At 55.8% G+C, this 25,130-nt stretch overlaps 1 protein-coding gene across 5 annotated transcripts in view; it reads left to right on the top strand.

The window, feature by feature from the left end:
- BAIAP2 (BAR/IMD domain containing adaptor protein 2) overlaps positions 1–25,130 on the top strand; it is a 51,779-nt gene that overhangs the window by 19,099 nt on the left and 7,550 nt on the right. For 4 of the 5 annotated variants that reach the window (XM_007534743.3, XM_016193258.2, XM_007534742.2 and 1 more), the window contains 7 exons: positions 13,302–13,363; positions 13,880–13,951; positions 14,193–14,330; positions 22,531–22,683; positions 24,179–24,403; positions 24,498–24,699; positions 24,878–25,079. In XM_007534743.3, coding sequence (XP_007534805.1) covers positions 13,319–13,363; positions 13,880–13,951; positions 14,193–14,330; positions 22,531–22,683; positions 24,179–24,403; positions 24,498–24,699; positions 24,878–25,079 — 1,037 coding nt within the window. In that variant the 5' untranslated portion in view covers positions 13,302–13,318. Of the gene's footprint in view, positions 1–13,301; positions 13,364–13,879; positions 13,952–14,192; positions 14,331–14,372; positions 14,415–22,530; positions 22,684–24,178; positions 24,404–24,497; positions 24,700–24,877; positions 25,080–25,130 lie in introns of those variants that run through there. The other variant, XM_060171820.1, reaches the window with a different exon arrangement.

Raw genomic sequence — 25,130 nt, 5'->3', positions numbered from 1 at the left:
ACACACATGGTGTGGGGGATCAAACTCAGGACCTTATGCTTGAGAGTCCAGTGCTGTAACCACCAAGCCCCCTCCCAGACATCCATCAGGTATGTGCTTATTTGCCTTGTTTATCTTCTTCAGTGGAGTCTCTGTTCTGATCCATCCCCTCTTTTGTCAGTGGAGTTTTTGTCTTAGCTGGGAGCACTCTGTGCTCTAAACAGAAGCTTTTGCCAGATGGAGAGTTTGTAAATGTTTTCTCCCCATCCATGGCACCATTCATGGTTGTGTTTTCAGAAGGGAGAAAAACGAGATACAATTTATTTTTTTCCCCCTTGACTGTGGTTCATGGATTTTTTTTTTTCTTTGTCACAACAGTGCTGATCCTGATGCTGTGGTTGTGATGACTCTTGAACTCTCTGGTCTTGTCCTGAGACCACACTCTCAGAGCCAGAAAGGAGAATCACCATAGCATTGACCCCCCACCCCCAGAGCTCCCTCTGTGCTACATGCTGTGTGGAGTTCAAACCCAGGGCCTTGGGCATGGTAAGCCAGTGCTCTCCTGGGTGCAGCACAGATGTTCCTCTGTCCAGGGAGGCAGGAGGGTGAGAAGGCCTCCAGGAAGCTGCAGGCTTCCTATCTGCCATGCCCCCCTCACTCCAATCCACTCCATCCCCACAGCTGTCTTTGAGTGCCATTTTGATATGGTTTTTTCTGATATGTGAGGGTGTTTTTCCTTTGGATACTTTAGATGTGATTGTCCAGGGGTGAGTGTGGGGCTATTCTTTTTCTTTTTTTTTTTAATACTTTAATCTTCATTGCTGGATACGGGGCACCCTTAAATTTCTGTACCGAAACTAGCAAATTATTTGCCTCACTCTTATTTTATTTTGTTTTAAATATTCATTTATTCCCTTTAGTTGCCCATGTTTTTGTTGTGATTACTATTGTTGTTGTTCTTGTTGTTGTTGTTGGATAGGACAAAGAGAAATGGAGGAGGGGAAGACAGAGACGGGGAGAGAAAGACAGACACTGGTAGACCTGCTTCACTGCTTGTGAAGCGGCTCTCCTGCAGGTGGGGAGCCGGGGGCTCAAACTGGGATCGTTACGTCAATCCTTGCGCTTTGCACCACTTGCGCTTAACCTGCTGCACTACCACCTAACTCCTCTCACTTTTGTGCCCTCTTCCCAATGACTACTTCCCCCACCCCCAAAGGCCACCTGGACCCCCAGCACATCCCAGTAAGTTCTTGGGGTAGGTCATCCCAGGATGAGGTCTCCCCTGTGTCCTGAGGCAGGTTCTTTGCTGCAGTGCCCCTGAGGGCAAGGGGCAGACTGCAGGTGGGGGTCCTGCCTGGGCTCTAAGCAGGGAATTGAGGTTTCTGGGCCCTTCTGAGCTGTGTGCTTCTGTGTCCCTTCTGCTCACGGGATTTTAGTCTGGTGTCCCTTTTGTTGTCACTGGTATGTGTGTGTGTGTGTGTGGGAGGGATTGAGGGCTAGTGTTACCGTTGAGGGTGGCCATGAACTAAGTGAGGCTCTAGGCTAGTTGTCATAAGCTGAGCCCTCCTGTCTGGTGTCCCTGCTTCATGTGTCCACAGGCCAAGTCAGCCAAGCAGTGCAGAGCCATGAACTTGGTTTTGGGACTGTCTGGTGGTGCTGGCCGCTTTCCTACAGGTCAGGATGTGGTATTTATTGTGCCCTGTTTTCTGGGCTTGCTGGCCAGGGTGGGGGATGGTGTGGAGGGTCTCTCCAGGGGTCCCTGGGGGCAGGGTGGCTCTTGCCAGCCATGGGTCAGGGTTCCCAGGTGGCAGAGGCAGCCCTGGCTTATCCAGCCCCCCCATCCCGATTCTACTCTGCCCCATGTGGGGGAGCAGTGGCTCTGTAGGCCATGGGGCTGGTGTCTGGGGACAGTCAGGGCAGCCCATGATCCTTCTCTCTGCTGAGGAAGAGCTGGCCCCTTCCTGCTAGCACTGTGAACTCTCTCCCCACCTGGACTCTACAGGGCCCACCTGCCCTGCCCCACACCACTGTCACAGCTTGGGGCTTCTGTGATGGTAACTCCAGGCCCAGTGGATAACCCTCTCATCTTCCCTCAGATGCCTGTTCCCATAGTGAGCAGCCTCTACACTCAACTCCGGTGAGCTTTGATGCTCAGAGAGGTGGGTAAAAGCAGCTTCCCAAAGCTGCTTTGCACATGGCTGCTGGTGGCCATGTGGCTTCAGCCTGTGGGTGACTGTCCCCTTTTCTGGAGGTTCAGGTCCTGCCTGTGACCTGTGGGCACCTGGGACCCTGTTCTACCCCACCTCTCAGGACTGACCTAGTCTGGCAGTGTCCCCTCATTCTGTTGGGGTCTAGTCATTGCTCCTTGAGCCACCCCCTTCACACATATCCTCTTTTCTGCCTCAGGCAGGAGTGTGGCTAGCTTCCTGGGCCCTGTCACTGCAGCCCCTCAAGAGGGACCCTGAGCCCAAGTCTGTTCTTCTGGTGTTTGTACCCTTGAGGGATCCTGATCTTGGGGTGCCCTGCTCCTGGGGTCCCAGACATGCACACTGCTCTGGTTCTTGGTGCAAAGGAGGTTCCCCCATCTCCACCCCAGGCTGTTCCCCAGGCCCAGTGTTCCCAGTGCTGTGCTCCTGAACATACCTCTTCCGCAGCCCTCAGCCCAGCCGCTGCGTTCTCTCCTCTCCCTGGGATACCCTGTGCAGATAAGAGGAGCCTGGTAGGGTCAGGAGGCAGCCAGGGCCCGTGCACCTGGTTCCTGGTACAAGTGTGGGTCCAGGCACTCTGCCCAGATGCTGCAGGGGAGAGCAGGGTCACATGGCTGCACCCAGCCCTCCCTGGCTTTGCAGGGAAGCTAAGGTGAAGTAACCTTCTGGAACCTTCTATTCCTTTGTGAAAGGTGGCACTGTGAGGCCCAGCTGTGGCTGAGCAGACTGGGCAGGGCCTTCCTGAGCCCTGGTTACCATGTGGCTGCTACTGGGAAAGCTGTTTGGCTTGGCCCTGGTGTCCCCTTTCCCCCGAGGCCTGTGTTGTACTGGGTGGCTTTGAAGAGGCCGTTGTTTGTAAAGTGGGCATGCGTGTGCTTGCCGCAGCTGGAGCCCACACCCATAGCTTCGCCGTGAGAGCTCAGCATACCCAGTGGGGGGAGGGGGGCAGGATGCACCCCAAACCAAGTCCTGAGTCACAGGAGCAGGTGTGGTCTGCACCCCTGGCATTTGGCTGCTGTTCACACAGCTTCCCCAATGGGGCCCAGCCAGTGTTCCCATGCTCACAGTGTGTCCCCCCACCTTCCGCAAAGTGCCCTCCACACTGTGCAGCGCTACTGAGGATCAGGGTATCCCAGCACCCAGGGACCCCACTGCTTCTTGAGCAGTTTCTGGTGACTGCTTGTGTCTGGGGAGGGTACTGGAGGCTGAGCACAGAGTTGGGGGCCTCATCTCCTAGTTCTGGGGGCTCCTTGCCTAGTCTTGGGGTCTGTTCTCATCTTGGGGGCTCCTCAGTCTTGGGGGGGGCCTAGTCTAGTCAGAGCTGCTCCCCACCTGGCTAGGCTTCGGTGGTCTGAGGTCAGAAGGTTGGTGGCCACATCAGGGCCTCTGCTGTTGGCAGTGCCACCTGCCACTGAGTGGGTGTGTCCCAGCCCCAGGAGAAGAGGCAGGGTGTGTGATGAGAGCTCCCATGGTTACCTCTGACTGACAAGCATCCTCAGGCTGTGTGTGTGTTTGTGTGTTTCTCTTTGGGGGGGGGGTGGGGGCTGTCCAAGTCTGGCCATCTTCTGCCTGCAGGGACTGGTTTCCACAGGCCCTGCTTCCTCTTTGGCTTCTGTCCAGCCATGTTCCTGAGTCCTGAAAGTAAGGAAAGCCAGGGGTATGAGTGATGATTGGGGGACACTGAGCGGGTGTACTCTGAGTACTATGCCCCCTAGGCTGAACAGGGAGGGATTGTGGGGCTGTGTCCTAGGGAGAGGCCATGGGGGGGGGGGAGCAGTCATACCAAAATCCAGGCACTGACCTCACAGACAAGCCCTGCACTTCTGTTCCATCTCCTCCCTCCAGAAGAGCTGGAGTGTCCCTACCATGTCCCCACTTAATATGTGGGATAAATCACCTGATGACTGGAGTCCCCCCCCCCCCAGCCCTCTGTGCACATCTCCAGTTCTCAATCCTCAGGATGCTCAGAAACAGCCCCCAGCCTCCATGACTAATGGCACCACCATGACATGCATGAGCCATTCACAGCATGAGCCATTCACAGCTGATCTGGGACAGTGAAAACAGACACGGGAACAGTAATGTCCTACAGCAGGACATGAGGGGCCTTCTCCACTCCCAGGTCCTAGGAACCCCAGCTGTGGATGGGACATTGGCATCAGGTCTCACAGCAGGCAAGGATGCTGTCTTCCACTGTTGCCATAGCAGCACAGCCACCAATCCTTGTCTTGGCCACCCCCGCCCTTACCTCCCTTCCAACAGGCAGGAGAAGAGCCCCTTAGAGCTCCTTCTTCCTTGTCCTACAAGGGGCCCTCCGAGCACCAGGCTTGGGGGGGGGTGGTTCTGGCAGTGCACCCCATGGCCCCTCCTCGATGGCTGTCTCTGATGGAGCTCTATACTCTGCCACGTGCCAGTGTCTGCTTATCCTCTTTCCCCCTTCCTTCCTCCCTCCCTCCCTTCCTCCTCCCTCTCCCTTCTCACCCCCCTCACTCCCTCTTCTTCCTCTCTTCTCTCTCTCTCACCTTTCTCTCCCTCCTTTCCCTCTCTCCTTTTCTCCTCTATCTTCTCTGCTCTAGAATCCTCTAGTATATTGGTGCTTTATGGAGATTCACTTCAGGAGGTTACAGAGAACGGGATGCTCTCCAGCCTTGTTTAACCTGCCCCAAGGCCTGGTGCCCTCTTCCACTGGCATGGAGGGGGTGCCCTGACCCCCCTGAAGTGACGTATACCCAACATAAGCTGAGATGACATTATTGGCAGTCACAGTTTCCCTAAGGAGTGTGCTCAAGTGACACAGACAGGGATTGGGGCAGGGATTGGAGCTCTGTGAGAAGGACTGCTCTGGGCACAGGAAGGTGGGTCCTCACAGCCTCCCCCCTCAGCACATGGTGGGTACACAAATGCCTTTCCCATATGCTCAGGGGTTCCCAGAGGCTTGGGGGCTCCTGGCAGGCCCTCTACTCCAGTTCCCAGGCCCATAGGGAGGGGAACCAAATCAGGGTTCCCCCAGCCCAAGGGTGGCTGACATTTCCTTCTCCTGAGGATCCCAGCTCAGCCTGCCTCTGTCCACAGCCTCCATCCCTCTGGCCCAGCAAGATAGGGAAGCCTGGCCTGTCTAGGGTGGTGAAGGGCTGTCCTGCTGTTCCTTCTGTCAACATCCACCCTCCTGTTGTATGGGACACCCCACCCTCACTCTCTGTCTGGCCCTTCCTCTGGGCCTTCTCCTTGGTCCCGATGCCTTGCCTTCTGACCTGAGAGCAGCCCCTCCAATGCTCAGATCATCACCTAGCAGGTGGTCTCCCCAAGGGGCAGTGTTCCACCTCACGCAAGTGTCACAGGGTTCTGGAGGGACTTCAAAAGTTTCTGTTACATTTATGGTGCTGATCTCCCCCTCCTGTTCCCCAGGGCTATAGGTGCCCTAGCTCCACCCCCCCCCCCGCCCCCACCAAACTTTCTCTGTGTTTCTTAGCAGTGGCATCCCTGGGTGCTCTCTGGAAACTAGTCTCAGGGCTGGCACTCCCCTGTATTGTCAGAGTGTCCTGCAGGTTCATGTGGGGAGGCCCACAGTCCAGGAGCCCCAGAATGGTCTGCCCCCCTCCTGAGCCACTGTGTCTCTCACCCAGCTGCTCCATTTCTGTGGCTCCAGCTCAGACCTGGGCTGCTTCTTGGGGCATTAATTCAGATTTTGCTTCTCTGGGGTTAAAAGGAACCTTGGGGGGAGTCGGGCGGTAGCACAGTGGGTTAAGTGCAGGTGGCGCAAAGCACAAGGACTGGCGTAAGGATCCTGGTTCGAGCCCCTGGCTCCCCACCTGCAGGGGAGTCGATAACCACAACAATAAAGCAACAAGGGCAACAAAAAAAGGAAATAAATAATTTAAAAAAAAAGAAGTAGCTACTCTAATGCTTCTTTCTTAAAAAAAAAAAAAGGAACCCTGGGCGGTGAGGGACTCTGCACAGGTAAGGATAGGAGGTCTGAGTGCTCATGGTTGCAGCCTGTCCCTCCACACCACACTCACTCACTCACTCCCTCTACCCAGCTTGAACCTTTAAAATCTTTCTTCTTCTCCTCCTCCTCCTCTTTCCTTCCTTCTTCCTTCTTTCTTCTTCACCAGAGCCCTGCTCAGCTCTGGCCTATGGTGCTGGGGATTGAACCTGGAATAGTAGAGCCTCAGGCATGAGCGTTTCTTTGCGTAACTAGTATATCATCTCTGCCACTCTAAAATCTATTTTAGAAGCAACTTTAACAGGGTGGGCAGCAGCACACACAGTTGAGTGCACATGTTAGCATGTACAAAGACCCTGGTTCAAGCCCCTGGTCCCCACCTTCAGCAGGGGAAATTTCATGAGTGGTAAAAACAGTGATACCTGGCCGTGTGTGTGTATGTGTGTGTGTGTGTTTGTCTTCTCTATCTTCCCTCTTGATATATCTGTTTTTAGCTAACAAATAATAAATAATTTTTTAAAGAATTTATTTATTAATGAGATAGAGGAGGAGAAAGAAAGAACCAGACATCACTCTGATACATGTGCTGCCAGGGATTGAACTCAGGACCTCATGCTTGAGAATCCAATGCTTTATCCACTGCACCACCTCCCAGACCACAATAAATAAAATTTTAATAGCAACTTTAACAGTATTTAGAATCCTCACTCACTATGGGAAGTACAGCGTGAGGCACTTGTAGGTCAGAGGCCAGGGAGGAGCATGTAGGCCACGCAGAGAGTGTCCCTCTTTGTCCCTGTCATACCTGTTTACAATGTCTCCAACAATGCTGGCATAATGGGCCATATGCAGAGCTGGTGCTAACTCACGGGGTGGTGTGGGGTGGGGAAGGACCCCCAAAGCAGGACAGCCAAGCTCCATGTGGACACTGAGGGGATGAGGTGTGCTGGACAGGGCCCTTGCTCTCAGGGCAACTGCCACAGAAAAAAATGTTCATGAGTGTGTGCATTCACGTGTGTAGACACATGTATGTGTGTGCATGTCTTAGTTAAAGCAAGCTTAGCTGGACCTTCCCCAGCTAGGAACCAGGCTGGTTGTTGGTTGGGAGTGTACTTGCTGCTCTGTGCCTTTCCCTGAGGTCTGGATGGCTGGACTAGACTGAGAACATTCCCTCTAAACCACAGGGAATGTACTCAGCAAAGCCATGACTCAACTCTCCTGATCTCTGGGGATCCCCACTGTCCATCCAAGGCCACAATGGAAGTCTCAGGGTGTGGCCACACACCCCCTGCCATCTGCCCACACCCAGTCCTGTGCTGCCTGCATCACTGGCTGTGGGAGCTAGGCCACGCAGAGAGTGCCCCTCTGTCCCTGTCATGCCTGTTTACAATGTTTCCAACAGTGCTGACATAATGGGCCATATGCAGACCCTGCTGAGTCTCCTTCCACCAGCTTCTCTAGGGTCTCTGCACCCCACGGTAGTCACAGGGTTCCCCTCGACTGTCACACCTGGGCACAAAGATGCCCTTGGGTGCAGACATGGCCCTTGGAGCTGTGAGGGGCACCCAGCCTGCAGCAGGTCACATCTACCTCTCTGTGCCATTTAACTCTTTTCCCTGGAACTGTCTTCAGTCTCCAGGTTCTTGTCTCTATTCCCAAAGAGCTTTCTCAGGGAGTACCTGCAAGTTCTCCCAGCATCCTGAGGTCCCTCTGGGACAGGCCTTCATATAAGCTGTGCATTCACCTGCTGTCTTGAACCCTGGGTGTGTGTGTGGGGGGGGGGGCGGCTAGCCCGCTGGCTCCTGTCTTCCACCAAGGGGACTCTGGCCTGGTCCACAGCACTGAGCTGGAAGGAATCTCTACAATCTTGATCTCAAGGACCCCCTAGAACTATGACCCTGCAAACATCCTGGTGCCTCTCATGGGGGTCCCCATCCAGAACCAAGCCTTTGCAGTGTGAGTGCACCCAGCCTTTGGGTCAGTGGGGCTCCTGGTGCTGACTCATGGGGTGGCATGGGGTGGGGCAGGAACCCCCCCCAGTGGGACGGCCAGGCTCCCAATGAACACTGATGGGGTGAGGTGTACTGGATGGGATCCTTGCTCTCAGGGAAGCTGCCACCTTGGTGGGGTTGTTGTTCTGCTGGGTGGTGATCTCAAGTAACTCAGCAGAAAAAAATGTGCATGGGTGTGCATGTTCACGTGTGTAGACATGGGGGATGGGTGGTCGTGTCCTCTATCTGGTCTTCCCATGGCAGTGGTCTGGACCAGGCAAGCCTCTCCCAGGTTCTGCACATGCTTGAGGGCCCATCAGACTGGCAGTCCAGCCCCAGCCATGGGAAAATGAAAGACACATGGAGGAGGCATGGAACAGCTGAGCCCAGGGCCCATGCTTGGGATCTTAGGGTTTGACAGCTGTTCCTGCTAGGGTGTCAGCCGCACTGAGGCTCCCCCAGAATAGACAGTGAGCCCCAGCCTCCCCAGGCCAGTTGCTGAGTCACCAACCCACTGGGTAAGTGGCCCCTAGTGGCTTCAGTTCCTGTTTGTGTCTTCAGTCCTGAGGAGCAGGAGGGCCCAGGTCTGGGCTGCCCACATGCAGTGGAAGGGACTGGCCACCCTGCATCTAAATCCCCCATAAGCCAGGGGCACCCCAGGTAGAGAAAGAAAAGTAGAAAGAAAAGGAGACCATAGCACTGAAGCTTCTTTCAGTGTGGTGGGGCCCAGGCTCAAACCTGGGTTATGCACATGGCAAAGCAGTGTGCTATCCAAGGGAGCTATTTGACCAGCCTGGGACTCCAGTTTTCTTGTCTCCTCTGGGCTCTGTGGGAAGGGGTCCTCAAACACTGATTGTGAAGGCTGATTGCGGGCAAGTCAACTTGGGGTCACTATAGAAACAGACAACTCCCTGAGAGCCAAGCTCAGCTCTTCTGGCCATGGGACCAGTGGGTGACAGGCACACCTGTCAATTGAGGACCCACAGTGTCCAGTGAAGAGTCAGGAGGAGCTGGGAGCCTTGGGGATTGGAAGGAGTGTGTGCTCTCTGTTGTCACCCGAGTGGGCCAGACCCCACAGAACAATTGAGGACTTTGCATAGCTGAGAGCTGAGGGGCCGTGTGTGTGTGTGTGTGTGTGTGTGTGTGTGTGTGTTTTCTCAAGTATCTTGAATACTGAGTTGATGGGTACACAGGTAACTCACGCAGAAGTCAGAAGTCAGCAGCTCCTTGGGGTGATGTGGTGTGATCCGTCTGCCCCCTCTCACCACCCTGCCCCCTAGGATTTCTCCTGGCTGAAGCCTGTGGCCCTCACATGTATCTGCCATGTCCTGTCCTGGCCCTGCTCCCCACTCCTGCACTGTCCTCCACATTCCTGGTGTGGGACCTGGGTTCTGGCTCTGAGGTTTGCCGAGTCATCTGTCAGGTGTGGTGGAGACTGCCCTTTCTGCTGCCCCCCCCCCCATACACACCTGTGTGAACAGGCTGCACCTGTTATTTCAAGGGCAAGTTTATGACCCACCTGTGCTGGGCGCTTGGGACCTGGACTCTAAGGGGCTGTCTGTTCTCAGACCAGGGCTTGGAAAGCAGTAGACAGTGTGGTCTGGGAGGTGTCACAATGGAAAGCAGTAGAGAGAGCAAGAATGGCGAGAGAGTGGGAAGTAAGGGTTGTGGCGCTCCCAGGAACTCCCAGTAGCCATGTGAAGGACACAGGTGACCAGTGACTCACCCCTGGTGCCTGGGGTACTGGGGGGAAGCTTTGCCATGGTGGGAGTGACCAGCCCCCTTCCACTGTGGCTCCCATGGCTGCCTGTGAGGTGCAGTGTTAATACTAGCTGTGGGGGCTGGTTTCTGCAGCACATTTGTTTGGGCCCTGGGAACAGCCAGGTCCTGGGGGCTCTACTGAAAGCTGCTGGGGCAGGTGGTGGCAGAGCCAAGGTCAGCGACCTCTTTGGCACCAGGAGTTCTGTTCCTGTCTGTCATATGCTCTCCCTCAACTAGCTGGGCAGCATGTTTAAAGAAACACACATTCCAGGGAGTTGGGCAGTAGCGCAGCGGGTTAAGCACATGGGGCGCAAAGCACAAGGACCGTCATAAGGATACCAGTTTGAGCCCTCGGCTCCCCACCTGTAGAGGAATCGCTTCACAGGCGGTGAAGCAGGTCTGCAGGTGTCTGTCTTTCTCTCCCCCTCTCTGTCTTCCTCTCCTCTCTCCATTTCTCTCTGTCCTATCCAACAACAACAACTATAATAGCTACAACAATTTAAAAAAAACCAGCAGAGGCAACAAAGGGAATAAATAAATAAATAAATAAATAAATAAATAAATATTAAAAAAAAAAAAAAGAAAGAAACACACATTTCCCAGCTGATCCTGACTGTGGATCTTGGACCTAGTGATCATGATGAGGGGGCCTGGGAGATGGCTCATCTGGTTGAGCACATGCTGAATACATGCAAGGACCCGGATTCAAGCCCCAGCACCACATGGAAGCATTGTGCACAAGGGAAGCTTTACAAGTAGTGGAGCAGTACTGTGGTGTCTCTCCTTCTGCCTCTCTTTATCTGGATGTCTCTCTTTCTCTCTCTGTATCTCTCGCCCTCTACCTATAAGAAAATGAGACTGTTGGGGAGCAGAGAACCACAGAGGCTCAAAGCCCTAGCAGGTTTTTTGTTTGTTTGTTTGTTTTGTTTTGTTTTGTCTCCAGGGTTATCGCTGGGGCTCAGTGCCTGCACTATGAATCCACTGCTCCTGGAGGCCATGTTTCCCATTGTTGTTGCTTTTGTTGTTGTTGCTGTTGGATAGGACAGAGAGAAATGGAGAGAGGAGGGGAAGACAGAGAGGAAGAGAGAAAGATACCTGCAGACCTGCTTCACCGCTTGTGACACACACACACACACACACACACACACACACCCGCAAGTGGGGAACTGGGGGCTTGAATCAGGATCCTTATGCCAATCCTTGAGCATCATGCCATGTGTGCTTAACCTACTGTGCTACTGCCTAGCCCCCACCCCAGCAGTTTTTACATTGCAGCAAAATAGATATAGCAGCAGTGATGGTAATATTAAACAAAGATGGGGCTGCCATTGGGGGCACCTCCTCAGGGAGGTTGTGCTGGTAGCTGGCATTGCTGCAGCTTCCTATGTTACATATGGCCTAGGCTGCCCCTCTCCAGGCCAGTGGAGACAGAGGATGGGGGATGTGTGTTGATCCTAGAGACTGAGGACTGGGGTATCACTGCACAAGAAGGACATAATGGGCACTGCTGTTGCAGGCCTCAGTTTCCCCACTTCCAACATGGACATGGCCCCAAGGTGGGCCAGGAAGATCCAGGCCCCAGGAATTCCAGAGAGGCTGGTGCATTTGGCAGGGCTGGCAGCTGTCTGAGGCTCTGATGCTGTTTGTCCAGGGCTCGGACCATGTTTTCTACAGTATGGGGTGCTCGGGTGAAGCTCATGGAACCTGTCAGGAATGCAGCCTCACTAGCTCAGGATGGGGGGTAGCCCCCTGTTTGGGATTGTTCCCACAGCTTCTTCTCCTTCCCTGTGGCCTTCCTGCCACCACTGTCCCCTATGGTGCTTGGCTCCTTCCTGTTGTCTTGAACTCCCAGTTCAGGGATGGTGGAAGTGGCATCAGCACTGACCTCTCCTGGGGTTCAGCCCTTGGCATATGGGTACCAGTCTCCACCACAGCAGCCACAGAGGAGGCCTTCCAGTTCCCATCCCTCCCAGACCACCATCTCCCTCAAACTTGCGCTTGGCACTTCCAGGAGCTACAGCAGCCGCTGCCCTTTCTGCACTGTGGGTCAGCATTACAGAGGTGGTGGCAACCCAGCTTTATCACATGACTGAGGTGGTCTGTGTAGGGGCTGCCCCCACCTGTAGTGTCTCTCTTCTCCCCCGAGTAGCCATGTGCAGGGCACCCACTTGAGGGAGCAGCATGATGAGGCCAGGAGGGAATAAGGGCCTGAACTCACATACCAACAAGGGGTCCTTCCTCCTAGCACAGCCACACTAGCCCTGTGTGCCCCCCTCTGCCCATGCACACGTTCTTGCAGGCTCACACTGTACACACCCCCACTTCTGCCTCTGCTCACTCATGCCTGGTGCTTTTAACCGAGTGACTGAGGTGTGGGCAGCTCTGTTTCCATGGCACCGGGGGTATGTGTGTCCTCCCAAGCCTGAAGGGACCCCATCAATGTGCCTCCCCCACCTCGACAACTGTGGGCACCAGACGCTCACAGTCCTGGGTAGAGACCCAGCTTGGGCCCTGTGCTGGTCTGCACTTTCTCTTTTTCATAAAAAGATTTATTAACAGGGGGCTGGGCGGTGGCACACTGGGTTAATTGCACATAGTATGAAGCATAAGGACCTGTGCAATGATCCTGGTTTGAACTCCCGGCTCCCAACTTGCATGGGGGTCACTTTGCAAATGGTGAAGCAGGTCTTCAGATGTCTTTCTCCCTCTCTTCCTCTTCTCTCTCAATTTCTCTGTCTTATCCAAAAAAAAAAAAAAAAATTGAAAAAATGGCCACAAGAACAGTGAATTCATTCTGCAGGAACTAAGCCCCAGCAATACCCTAGAGGCCATATATATATATATAGAGAGAGAGGGGGGGGGGGAGGGAGAGAGAGAGAGAGTTTCACAAGAGAGGAGGAGGAAGGGAGAAAACTTGGGGCACGGGGTGATCTGAACAAGCTGAGCTCGACCAGTTGGGGACCCGGGCAGGGAGGCCCCAGGTGCCATCTGTCCCTGAGAACAGGCCTGGGCGTGCCTGTTTGCTGCCAGGTGAGCTGGGTTCTGGTGCCTCCTCCTCAGGTGGCCTCACACCTGGAGTCAGGGCCAAGTGTGAGCTGGTGTCACCTGGGTCCAAAGCAGGTGGTGGCAATGCCTGGCTGTGAGAGGGAGCCTTGCTGTCAAGGCAAAGGGTTCTTCTGGCCCCAGAGCCTCAGCTCAAAGATGCTGAGCCATCTGTGTACTTGGGGTCCCTACTTATGTTATCATTTCACAAGTTTCTATTTCCTGGTGTCGGGGTCCCCACCACCACTTTCCTCCACCTCTCTGATCTTGGCAGCCCCACACCTCCAAGATCATAGCAGCCCCTATGCCCAGCCCTCAACCAGGTGACTGATGGGGTTAGTGCCTTCAGTGGCTGAGACTTCCCTACCCCCCTTCCAGGAGATGTCCTATTCCAGATGGCTGAGGTCCACAGGCAGATTCAGAACCAGCTGGAAGAAATGGTGAGTCCCAGCCCTCACCACCCTGGACAGGATGGGTATGTCACACAGGGCACCAAGGGGAGATGCCACACCCAGATAGGTGACACTGTGAGGCCAGGGACCACAGAATGTCCAGGAGCAGAAGGCGTGGGGACATGTTCTCTGATGACCAGGGGACCATGGAGCACACAGAGATGGCATTAGGGTAGCAACCTGTGCCTCACCTGCTAGCCCCCTCACCAGCCACACCCATAGCTCCAGCATCCTCTGGCACCAGCTGCTCCTAGGAGCCTGTTTTTGTCCCTGTGAGACATGAAACCTCCCAGTGTCCAAGGACACAATCAGCTGACATCTGGACTCCTGTGCAGCATTTGGTCAGAGCTGGGCTCCAAAGAAACCTGTCCTCACAGGGTCATTTATTTGGGGCCAGATGGGCTTCTCCCCTCAAATGTTGGGTGCCAGTCTGCACCCCCCCAGTCTTGGACCCCCCATTCCCTCCCTCCTGGGGCTGACGCCACTCACCCACTCTCCCTTCAGCTGAAGTCTTTCCACAACGAGCTGCTCATGCAGCTGGAGCAGAAGGTGGAGCTGGACTCCAGGTACCTGAGTGTAAGTAACCACCCTGCCCAGCTCCATGCCTGCCTGGGGCAGGGACTGTCCCCTTCCAGGTCTGAAGGCTGGTCCCCAGGGCCATTGAGGCTGGACATAGTACTGAGGGTGGGTCCACTGATGGAGGGGGGGTATGTGTGTTCCTGGTGGGCCTTGGACAGCCACAGTGGCCAGGCAGCCCCCGCTCTGGTGGGCATCCATCTTGCCTGGTGAAGCTTACATGGTGCTCTGGACTCCTCAGGCTGCGCTGAAGAAGTACCAGACTGAGCAGAGGAGCAAAGGTGATGCACTAGACAAGTGCCAGGCGGAGTTGAAGAAGCTTCGTAAGAAGAGCCAGGGCAGCAAGAACCCCCAGAAGTACTCAGACAAGGAGCTGCAGGTAGGCGTGTGGGGGGGCTGCGCACTCCTGCCTGCCTGCCAGGGCAGCAAGAACCCCCAGAAGTACTCAGACAAGGAGCTGCAGGTAGGCATGGGGGGGGGGGGGGCTGCGCACTTCTGCCTGCCTGCACAAGCCCCTGTCCTGCTTGGGCTCAGGGACCGACCTTGATGCTGCCAGGTGGTCCCCATGCCCTGCCATAGGCAGCCTCTGGGTAGGTTCTCAGCCAAGGATCCACAAAACTCTCAGGTTATGTGTAGATGACTGCTGTAATTTTAATATGATTTTTTAAAGAATAGCCATCATGGTTATTGTCAGCACTGTAAGTTCACTGCTCCTGGTAGCCATCCCCCACCCCTCCCTTTTTTTCTATTCTGTTGGATAGGGACAGAAAGAAATTGAGAGGGGAGGGCAGAGGGTAGATAGCATAATGTTTATACAAACAGACTCTCATGCCTGAGGCTCCGAAGTCCCAGGTTCAATCCCCTGCACCACCATAAGCCAGAGCTGAACAGTGCTCTAGTAAAAAATTTTACAAAGGGGGGGCGGTGGTGGGGAAAAGAGAGAAACACCAGCAGACCTGCTTGTGAAGCTTTTCCCCTGCAGGTGTGGAGCAGAGGCTCAAACCCAAGTCAATACAATAATTTGTATTAGTGATTTAAGAGTGGTTTACAGGGTCATAAGCTTACAGGGTGTAGTTCCACACAGCACCCACTACCAAAGTCCTGTGCCCCACCTGACCGACAAGAACCACCATAGTTCTTACTGGGTCTTTGAGTTTGGTGGCTCCTCCTCCTTCCCATCTCCCTTCAAATTTTAATTCTTTATCTTCCGTATATGAGCAAAACCATCCAGTCTTTCACTTTCTTCCTTACTTCACTAAGTCATCTCCAGATCCACCCAAGGATGGCAGGTTCCAGACATATATAAAGACATCACACAGCTCAATAGCAGCAAAGAAGCAACCCAATACCAAAGATCTGAATAGAGTTTTCTAAGGAAGATACACTGATGGCCAGAGACTTGGAGGCTGCCCACATTCACTCATCACTAGAGAGGTGTAGCCTAGAACCACATGGCCTCCACATCACATTATGGAGGGACAGCCCAGATGTTCCACATACCCTGAGAGGGGGCACACAGGGGACACACGTGAGCTCAGTCCCTGCCAGCCACACTGAGGGCAGTCATCTGCATGGTGGTAGAATCTCAGCCCCATGTGAGCGGCCAGACATAAACTTCAGTCCACGGCTATCTGATCATCCTACAGTGCCCCGGATGTCCGGGAGGGCAATGGCACCCTTAGCCAAGGATGGCCTGCATCCACTCTCTTACAGCAAACCCAGAAACCCAGGCACTGGGCATGAGGCCAGCAGGTCTGCGGGGGGGGGGGGGGGGGGCGTCTGTTCTGTGCTGCTTCAGCACCCCCCACCCTTGGTTCCCAAGTCCCAACTCCAAGCTGGGGCTCAGGGTAGAGGGGCTCCAGATGATTCAAGGGTCCCTGGTGCAAGGTGAGAAAAGGCCACTCAGTGGTTTGGCCTGGCAGATGCCATGTAGGATGATGGGTCCACTGTACCCCAACACTTTAGAAGAGCCAGTTTTGCCTCCTGGTCAGACACTGGACTTCACACAGGTGCCACCGAGGCTGTCTTTAGTGTCACCCTGGGAGACAGGGCTGGAAGCTGGGAAGGAGCAGGGTGTCCACCCTGCCCTCTTCACTCCCTGGTCCTAGTGACAATTGATGGCACTGACTGGTCTGTACTGAAGGGCTGTGCCCCATGGCATGTTGGCAGCCCAGCAGATGTCTTTCTGGTCTGGGCACCAAGCCAGTGCCCAATGCCAAGGTGGTGATGGGGGTGGGGTGCAGGCAGTCAAGGGGAGGATGCTGTGTGTCCATCAGTGCCCCCCGTTGGGCTGCACATTGGGCTGGCCCCCCTCTCAGGGATGGCTAATAATTGAGTATGTGCTTGGGGAGTTTCAGGACTGGGGTTGGTTGGATTGTAGGTCAGGGAACGGGCGTCTGGAGGCATGTGAGGCACTAACTAGGACAGGGTCACCCTTGGAAGGAAGGACACACTGGGTACTGCCTCCAGGCTGGAGGTCACCCCAGAACTCAGGCCATGACTCCTGGACCAGGTATAGATGCAGTGCCTGTCCGTGTGGGGACCCACCTCCTGGGGCTGGGGGTCCATCTGAAGTATGCTGAGTCCATGGGGGGGCGGGTTTGCCTCCTCTGACTGCAACGTCCATACCCCCTGAGCCCTCTGCATGTTTGGTATGTCACCCTGACCCCCGGCACTCAGACAGCTGTGGCTCCCTTGGGATCTGGCTGGTGGCAATTGGGGCTGCAGTGTGTGGCTGGCTGGGGTCCCCGTCAGCAGGTGGTGGGTGGGTATCAGGCCCAGAGTGTGTGTCCCCTTCTGCAGTTCCTTGGGACTCAATGAAGAGCTCTCCCACCTTTATCCCCCACCTCCCACACCTGGTCTGATGGAAGCAGACTGCGTGGGCTCCCCTGTTGTGTTGCCCCCCTGATATGTGGTTGTGGTGATGGCTAGAGGTGACCACGGGCGCCTGCGCCTTTGGGGTGGGCACTCTTTGGCATATGGAGGGATGGGTTCAAGGAGGCCATGTGTATGCAGATTGAGTCCTGGGCAGAGTGAGGGTAGCTAGCTGCCCAGGGCTGAGCTGAGAGATCTGTAGCTGGGAGGGGGGGAGGAATAGCCACAGGAAGTGCAGGTGAGGTGTGGCAGTGAGGCAGGAGAGCTGGCTGGCATGGAGCATGGGCCCTTGTGTTAGGTTTGAGGTGGGGGGCGAGCCCCCAGCCAGCAGCTCTGGAAGGCAAGCACCCAGATCTTGGTCTGAGAAAGGGGAGAGATCTGTTCTATTTCAAGGGCTGTGTAATTAAGTAAGCAGAAACAAAATAACCATCATTTAGTAGATCTTCAAAAAAGATAATGGCAGAGGCTGAGCTGCTAGCGGGTGCCTTGACAGCTCTGCTAGCGGGGGCCTTCTCTGTGTGCCTGCACCCTGGACTGAGGCCCCTGCCAATACTTGGGGTGAGAGGGTGGGGTCCTCGCACACTGACCCTACCACCACTCGTGTCCAGAGACTATCAGGGTCATAGGGATGGGGCTCTGACCTAGGGGACAGGGCAGCAGTGAGAGAGACTGCTCCACAGAACACCAGGGCTGGTGAAATAGCTCACTTGGATAGTGCGCTGCTCTGCTATGTGTGAGACCCAGGTTCAAACCTGGCCCCCACTGCTTTGAAGGAAGCTTTAGTGCTATGGCCTTTTTCACTCTTTTTTTTTTTTTTTTTTCTGTTTCTCTGCCTCTTAAAAAAACAGAACTTATGAAGTGCATAAGTTCGGGACCCCTCAAGGATCCCGGTTTAAGCCCCCTGCTCCCCACCTGTAGAGGGGTCACTTTATAAGTGGTGAAGCACATCTGCAGAGTTCTTTCTGTCTCTCCCCCATCTATCTTATCCCCCTCTCTCAGTTTTTCTCTGTCTTATCCAACAGCAGCAACAACGGGGGGAAAAAAATGACCATCAGGAGCAGTGAATTCCTAGTGCAGGCACTGAGCCCCAGCGATAACCCTGGAGGCAAAAAAAAATAGAACTTAGCACCCACTGCACCCTCCTGCCCTCTTTGTCAGCAGTGGGTCTCCCACCGAGAAGCTGCCACATTGTAACTGGAAAGAGAAACAGGCAACACATTTACTTAGCTGAGTCTGTTTGGAATGTTCCACTGACATATACTCACTGTGAAAAAAATGTTTATTTTTCCAGTTCTCCTCTCCCTGGGAAGCCTTTGAAATGGGGTGTAGATCTCACACCTACTTCACACCCACAAGGTGTAGTTACCTGGCTTTGGGGCCACCTGGGCAGTTGGTTGCACCCCCTTCCTGGGGGGCTGGGTGCCCCCTGCTGACGGGTGCCAGAGGCAGGCCTGTGAGCCTGAGGAGCCAGTAATTCCTGCCCCAGCCTGACACAGGGGAACTTTGGGCGTCACCGAGCCTGCAGGCCTGTGGGGTGGGGACACAGGAGCACCCAGGGTTGTTGAGGTCACCTGTTGTCATGCAGCTGCTAGGACCTGGTGCAGATCAGATGATAGTTGTGGGCACTTTCTCCAGTTGTGGGGATCCCATGGACTCAAGACCCCTGCCTCCCTGTGGAATCTGGTTCCCCAGGACACAATAGTACGAATGTCAGGTTCAGCTGAATCCAAGTTCTGCACTGAGCTCAGGTGTTAGCTGAGTAGAAAGGATCCCGACCCTTCCCCCCCCCCCCCCGAAACAGCCATGCCCTGTGCCAGCCATTCTGGCTGCACTAGGGCTGGGGGCCTGCCTGCAGCCTGGCCAACGGGGTCAGCTACATCCTGCTTCCCAGGGGTTCTGAGAGGCTGCCCTGGGGTGACAACAGAGCTCAGTGCCAGCACCCCAAAGGGAAGAGTCTGTGGTACGAGTCTCACTCTCCCTGCAGTCTCACTTCCCCACAGGCCCACAAGCTCCCCTGTCCCTGGGGTAGCACTGACATTGGTGACAGTAGAGGCCAGGCAGGACTACATGGTCACCCTGAGCTTCTTGGGGCTCAGGGGTCTGGGGAAGCATGGTGGTGGCCAGTGTAGGAGCTGAGGCCAAGCCACACTGTGAGGTGTTTCTGGAGTACTAGCCCCCACGCCCTGTGAGTCACACGAGCTCTGTTCTGATCACTTTTGTCTTCTTGAATTACAGGCTGCCTATGACTAAGTGGGGGTGCTTTGTGGGGCTGCTGCTTCCCCATTTCTATAGTATCGCCTACAAGGGGGTGGGGGCTCAGGCCCTGGGCGTGGGATGTAGGGCAGCCAGCCTGCCCTCTGCACTTCTTCAGGGAGCCCCAGTTCTTCTCTAGTTTCAGGGTGACCCTGCCTGGGGGGAAGAGCAACCATTGCCAGAGCCACTCTCCTGGCCTGTGTGGGGTGACACCGTGAGGAGTTCGTGACCTGGGTGGTGGACACACACACGCCTGACAAAGGCTGTGAAGTGCCTGCGTCCTCACTCTGGGTCCTGGAGCAGCTAAACAGCTGATCCTGGGGTGCTGACAGATTGTCACATCCTTGGGGAAGAGCACCTGGCAGTGCCATATCCCAGGAGGTGTATGACCCCCCTGAAACAGCCGTGCCCTGTGCCATTCTGGCTGCATTGGGGCTGGGGGCCTGCCCATCTTGCTTCTCAGAGACTCTGAGAGGCTGCCCTGGGGTGACAGCAGAGCAGAGTACCCCTGCTTAGCTCCTAGGTCCTTGACCCCTGGCTCCCAGCTTGAACCCATGCCACCACTGCCACCTGTGGGCTGTTGGGGCTGGTGGTACAGGTGCCCCCTCCCTCCCCGTCCCCCTGTGACCCACCACGAACCAGGCCAGGCACCCCACTCTTTCCTCCCGCCCCAGAGAGCCCCAGAAAGACGTTCCCGTGGCCTGGAAACCTAGAAATCGTGTGGACTGGACGGACATGTGGGCACCGGGGGCTGAGCCAGGGAGGAGTCGTTCCTGGAAGTTGGGCCCAGGGGCCCTATGTCTCCATTTATGCCACTGTGACCATGCATAGCAGCACCCTTCATGCTCCAGAGTGTTTGTGAAGGTGGCAACGGCAGCTCCCAGCAGCCTTGCAAGCCTAGTACCTGTCTGTAGCCAGCTCTGCTCAGAGCTCTGGTCCCACTGGGGTCTCTGTGTGCCTGGCTCCCCCTGCACCCACACATCCTGGGAGGGGAAGGTGGAGGTATTGACACCAGTGAGGGACTTTTCGGGGGGGGGCTGCACTTCATCCTTTACTTTTTAAAAAATTTTATTTTATATTTTAATTGCCACCAGGGTTATCGCTGAGGCCCGGTGCCTGCACTATGAATCCACTGCCCCTGGTGGCCATTCCCCCCCCCCTTTTTTTTCCTATTTTATTGGATAGGACAGAATTTGAGAGAGGAAGGGGAGATAGGGAGAGAGACACCTGTAGATATGTTTCACCACTTGTGAAGCTTTCTCCCTGCAGACAGGAAGTGGGGATGCATGGCAATATGTGCGCTTAACTGGATGCACCACTGCCCAGCCCATTTATATTTTATTGTATTTTATAGACATAGAGACCAGAGTAGTGCGGGGACCTCAGAACCTCAGGGATGAACATCTTGAAGAACATTATACTATCTCTCCAGTCCTTTCCATTTTTGGCTCCTAGGCACCTGTGTGTTCCTGTGCTGGTCAGTGAGGCCGTGGTGCTGTGTCCTCGAGAGCCCCTGGGGGAGGTGGCAGGCAGAGTAGAGACCCTCCAGGTGGCTCTGAAGTGCTAGGTGGTGTCTGGAGTGGAGACCCTCTAGGCAGGACTAGGGTAGAGGCTCGAGGGTGAGTTTCTCTGATGCCCTTCCATAGCCCTGCCACTCTGGGCCCTTCTATCCACAGGCTGCTCCCAGCCATGGGCCTCTGTCCTGTCTCCTGGGCCTTTTGGGTGGGGTACAGGAAAGTTCTTGGGGAGCAGGAACAGAGTGCTCTGAGACTGCCAGATGGGTCTCACACTCCTCTCCCCAGCTGGCTGTCCCCAGGGGACACCCATGGCTCAGCCTCATTTTTTTTGCTTCCCATTCCCTGAGGGGCTGGAAGGCACATGGAATAACCAGCCCTCTTTGTTGCTCTTCCCCTGCTGGGAGTGGACTTCAATGTGCAGGGTGGAGAGAGACTGGGTGGCCCTTGCCTTTGGGGTGCAGACCCCCATGCAGTGACAGTGTTGGTGACAGGCTTCCTGCCCCTAAAGGTGGGTGCTGCTAGGGGGCGAGAAGCAGCAAGAACAGCCAGCTCTGCTCCCCCACCCACTCTGGCCCCCACCTGCCAGCACGCCCACCCACTGAGTCAGCATGGGGGAGGCCTGTGAGTCAGGCGGGGGAGGCCACCCCCTCCAGGCCCCGCTGGAGGCTGCTCTGGGGGGAGAGCTTGGGTTCTGCAGAGCCGCCATGTCTGGTGGACATGGTCTGCCGGGGACACGGGAGGCTGCCTGGTAGCAGCCGGGACCCCATAGCCCCCCACCCAGCACTGAGCCCAGGAGCCCTGGAAGGTGCAGTTGGGGCTCTGTAGATACCCCCATGTGCATCTGGGGTGCCTCTGCTCCCCATGATAGCCGCCCACAGCCTCTTAGGTGCTTTGTTACGGAAAGTTTCCAACCTGCATAGCAAGAGAACATTCTGGTGTGTATAGCATCGCCTGCATCCTCCATCCACCCCCACCCCTAGGAGACTAGGCGTGAATTACTCAGCTCTCTCTCAGAGCTCAGTCACTGCCCAGGCCATCCTGGCACAAGTGGACATGGAGCCAGCCAGTGCCAAGAAGGGCCAAATGCTTCCTGTCCCAGGCCACCGCAAGTACCTGCTTATGGGGACATAGGAGCATCAAGAGTTGGGGTTGCTGACACTGGCTAAGCTTTGCTCCAGGGTCATCCTGCCCGGGCACCTCCAGGGGGACTTTCCTGCTTTGGGGACCTCCTCACCCTCTTCCCTCAGGCTTGTTCTGTCCCAGGATCTTCACAGATCACAGAGAGATAGAGAGATGTCCTTCAGTATGAGGGGAGAACAAGAGGAGCAGGAGTGAAAAGGGCACCATTTGCCTCTGGCAGAAGGTGGTACCCAGGGTTGAACCTGCAGCCTCTGGGACCTCAGGTGTGCAGGCTGGTGGCTCCACTGGGTTGAGCTGTCTCTGCAGCCCCGCTTGCCACTTCTTCAATGGTTTTTTGAAAATTGTATTAAACTGCTCACCCTGGCCATTGTTCATTGGTTGGTTGGTTGAAGTTCACAGCATCAATATCAATTTGTATTGTGGCCAGTGCCACCTTCTGTCTGCTGCCTAACTGATCCCTGGCCTCCCTCGAAAGGCCTGGGTGTTTCATGTTTGGTCCTCCTGTCCCTGATTTGACTAGTGCCCACTGGCCCAGAAGCTTCAGAGGCCCCCCTGGATTAGTGGGAGCACCTCTTCTGGGCTCTGCAGTCTGTCTCCCCTGCCACCAGAGTCCTGTCTGTCCTGCTCTTGTGGGGAGAGGGAATAGAGCAGCTGGAGAAGGGACATGAAGGGACAGAGATGTCCCACTCCTGGGCTTTCAATCCCCTCCTCAATTGTGTGAGCCCACAGTCAGTACCTCCCCATGCTGACTCAGTGAAGAAGGGTGCCCACGCCCATGACCCCATTTCCTCCCAGTATATTGACGCCATCAGCAACAAGCAGGGTGAGCTGGAGGGCTACGTGTCCGATGGCTACAAGACAGCGCTGACTGAAGAAAGGAGGAGATTCTGCTTCCTGGTGGAGAAGCAGTGTGCCGTGGCCAAGAGCTCAGCTGCCTACCACTCCAAGGTGGGTGCCACCTCACAGGGGGTTGAGCGGGAGGGAGTGCATGTTTCCTGCCAGGTTCCCAGTCCCCATGGGGCACAGGGCAGAGCTGCAGTATTTCCTAGGACCAGGGAGACCCAGAGGACACAGGAGGAAGGGACAGCTTCCCTACTCCCCCCCATAATCCTCAGGGAGTGGGAGCTTATCTATCCCTTAGTTCTAAGGGATAGTTCTAAGACATCCTGAGGGTTTTGGAAGTGAGATTCATAGCCTTCATTGAGACCCCAGCTTATGTCCTTTGTCCCTACAGTGGTTATGGGGACCCACAGGGCATTTGTATACACACACAGACACAGACCAGACATTGATGGTCCAGTCCCTGTAACTTGGAACCAAGGAGATAGGTGCCCTGCCTGCCTGAGCATGCCAGAGGGCACACTGTCACAGGCTCAGGGCAAGTCCAGTGCCTTCACCGTGTCCCCTGTGGGTGGGAGTGGGTCCTAGACTGGGCATCAGCTGCAGTAGGCAGCACCACCTGCTAGCAATGCCAGCCACAGTTATTCTGCCCTGCAGTGGCGGCAGCAGCGGGTAGCTGCACCCTCTGGTGGTGGCTGGGAACTATGCAGACCAGGGAGAAGGTGGCTCAGCTATGCTGGAGAGTGGCCCCCTGGCTGATCAGGCTTTCCCACATAGAGCTTCACCCCCTAAGGAAGCCTCCCAGGGACTTACAGCTTCCTGGCTGGCTCACTATGGTCCAGACCCAGCAGCCACTCTCCCCCATCCCTGTGGTGTTTGGTGAATATCTGCTTTTGACCCCTTTGTGCTTATGTGGCCACAGGTGGCGCGTGGTGAAAGTGGGCGCCCCCTGGGCCATGGCCTGGACCCTCAGCTCGTGAATGCTTCTACCTGTATACCCTCCAGCTCAAACCCCCCCATACTGGCTGAACTGGGGTAGCACCAGCAGGGGATCTGGGGCCTGCCTGAGGGCCTGGCTGTACCACTAGAGCAGATAGTGCATCACCTTCAGCTCCCCACCATCCAGGGACCCCTCTTCTGGGCTGACCTGTCCATAGGGTGGCCCTGCTGCAGCTCCAGAACAGCCAGACTACAGGTTCCTGGACAGTGGGCAGGGATAGTGAGCACCCCACAGCAGCCAGCTCTGTCTAATGCCCCCAGTCCCCCTCCCCCTGGCATGCCTTGGGCAACCCTGCTCCCTGTCCTGAGTCTCAATTCTGAACTCTCAGGTCTCCTGGGACAGCTCCCCATCATCCTACCTGCTTCTGAGGGCTGTGCCTTGAGGGATCCCAGTTGCTTCACCCTCCCCAGACTTGGGGTAGAGGGGTTGATTTGGGTGGTCCTGAGTCTCCCCCAGTGGTCCCCCTGGCTGCCTCACTCCTCAGTACCATGTGGTGCCACCCAGCACACCTGGAGTGGGATGTCATCTTGCAGGTTCCCCCTGTGCCAGGCAGGGGGCCATCTGCCCTGACCATCCTCCACCCCCATCTCTGCCTCCCTGCAGGGCAAGGATCTGCTGGCGCAGAAGCTGCCGCTGTGGCAGCAGGCGTGTGCTGACCCCAACAAGATCCCAGAGCGCGCAGTGCAGCTGATGCAGCAGGTGGCCAGCAGCAACGGCTCCATCCTGCCCAGCACTCTGTCCACCTCCAAGTCCAACCTGGTCATCTCAGACCCCATCCCGGGTGCCAAGCCCCTCCCTGTCCCCCCTGAGTTGGCCCCATTTGTGGGGGTGAGTTCCAGGGGTGTGCAGGGCATGGGGTGGCAGGATGGGTGGTAGATGCAGGGCTTCACCCACCTGCCCACTTGCCTCCTCCTCCCTGCAGCGGCTGTCGGCCCAGGACAATGCGCCTGTCATGAATGGTGTCTCGGGCCCAGATGGCGAGGACTACAACCCCTGGGCTGACCGCAAGTCTGCACAAAGCAAGGCATCCTCCCCACCGCAGCCCCAGGGCAAGATGAGCGACTCCTACTCCAACACACTGCCCGTGCGCAAGAGCGTAGCCCCCAAAAACAGCTATGCCACCAGTAAGGGTCCCATAGGGCTGGACTGGCTGGGTGCCCCCTGCCCTCCCCACCCTTTCACAGCTGAGAGAGACTCCTGAGAGCAGACAGGAGTAGGATGTCCCTGTAGAATTGGCCAAGCCAGGTCTTCCCTGCACCTGCAGTGTACCAGCTCCCCCTCCCTCCTGCTGTGTCCCTGCAGCCGAGAACAAGACCCTGCCACGCTCCAGTTCCATGGCAGCTGGGCTGGAGCGGAATGGCCGCATGCGGGTAAAAGCCATCTTCTCACATGCGGCGGGTGACAACAGCACACTGCTGAGCTTCAAGGAGGGCGACCTCATCACCCTGCTGGTGCCTGAGGCCCGAGATGGCTGGCACTATGGCGAGAGCGAGAAGACCAAGATGTAAGTAGGGGGGAGGCCTCCCACTTGGCTCCCAAGTGGTCTGGGAAGTTG

Source organism: Erinaceus europaeus, chromosome 14, assembly GCF_950295315.1.
Source record: "Erinaceus europaeus chromosome 14, mEriEur2.1, whole genome shotgun sequence".
Classification (NCBI taxonomy): Eukaryota; Metazoa; Chordata; class Mammalia; order Eulipotyphla; family Erinaceidae; genus Erinaceus; species Erinaceus europaeus.
Note: the sequence above shows the minus strand (reverse complement) of the source record. Positions and strands in the feature narration are given on the sequence as shown.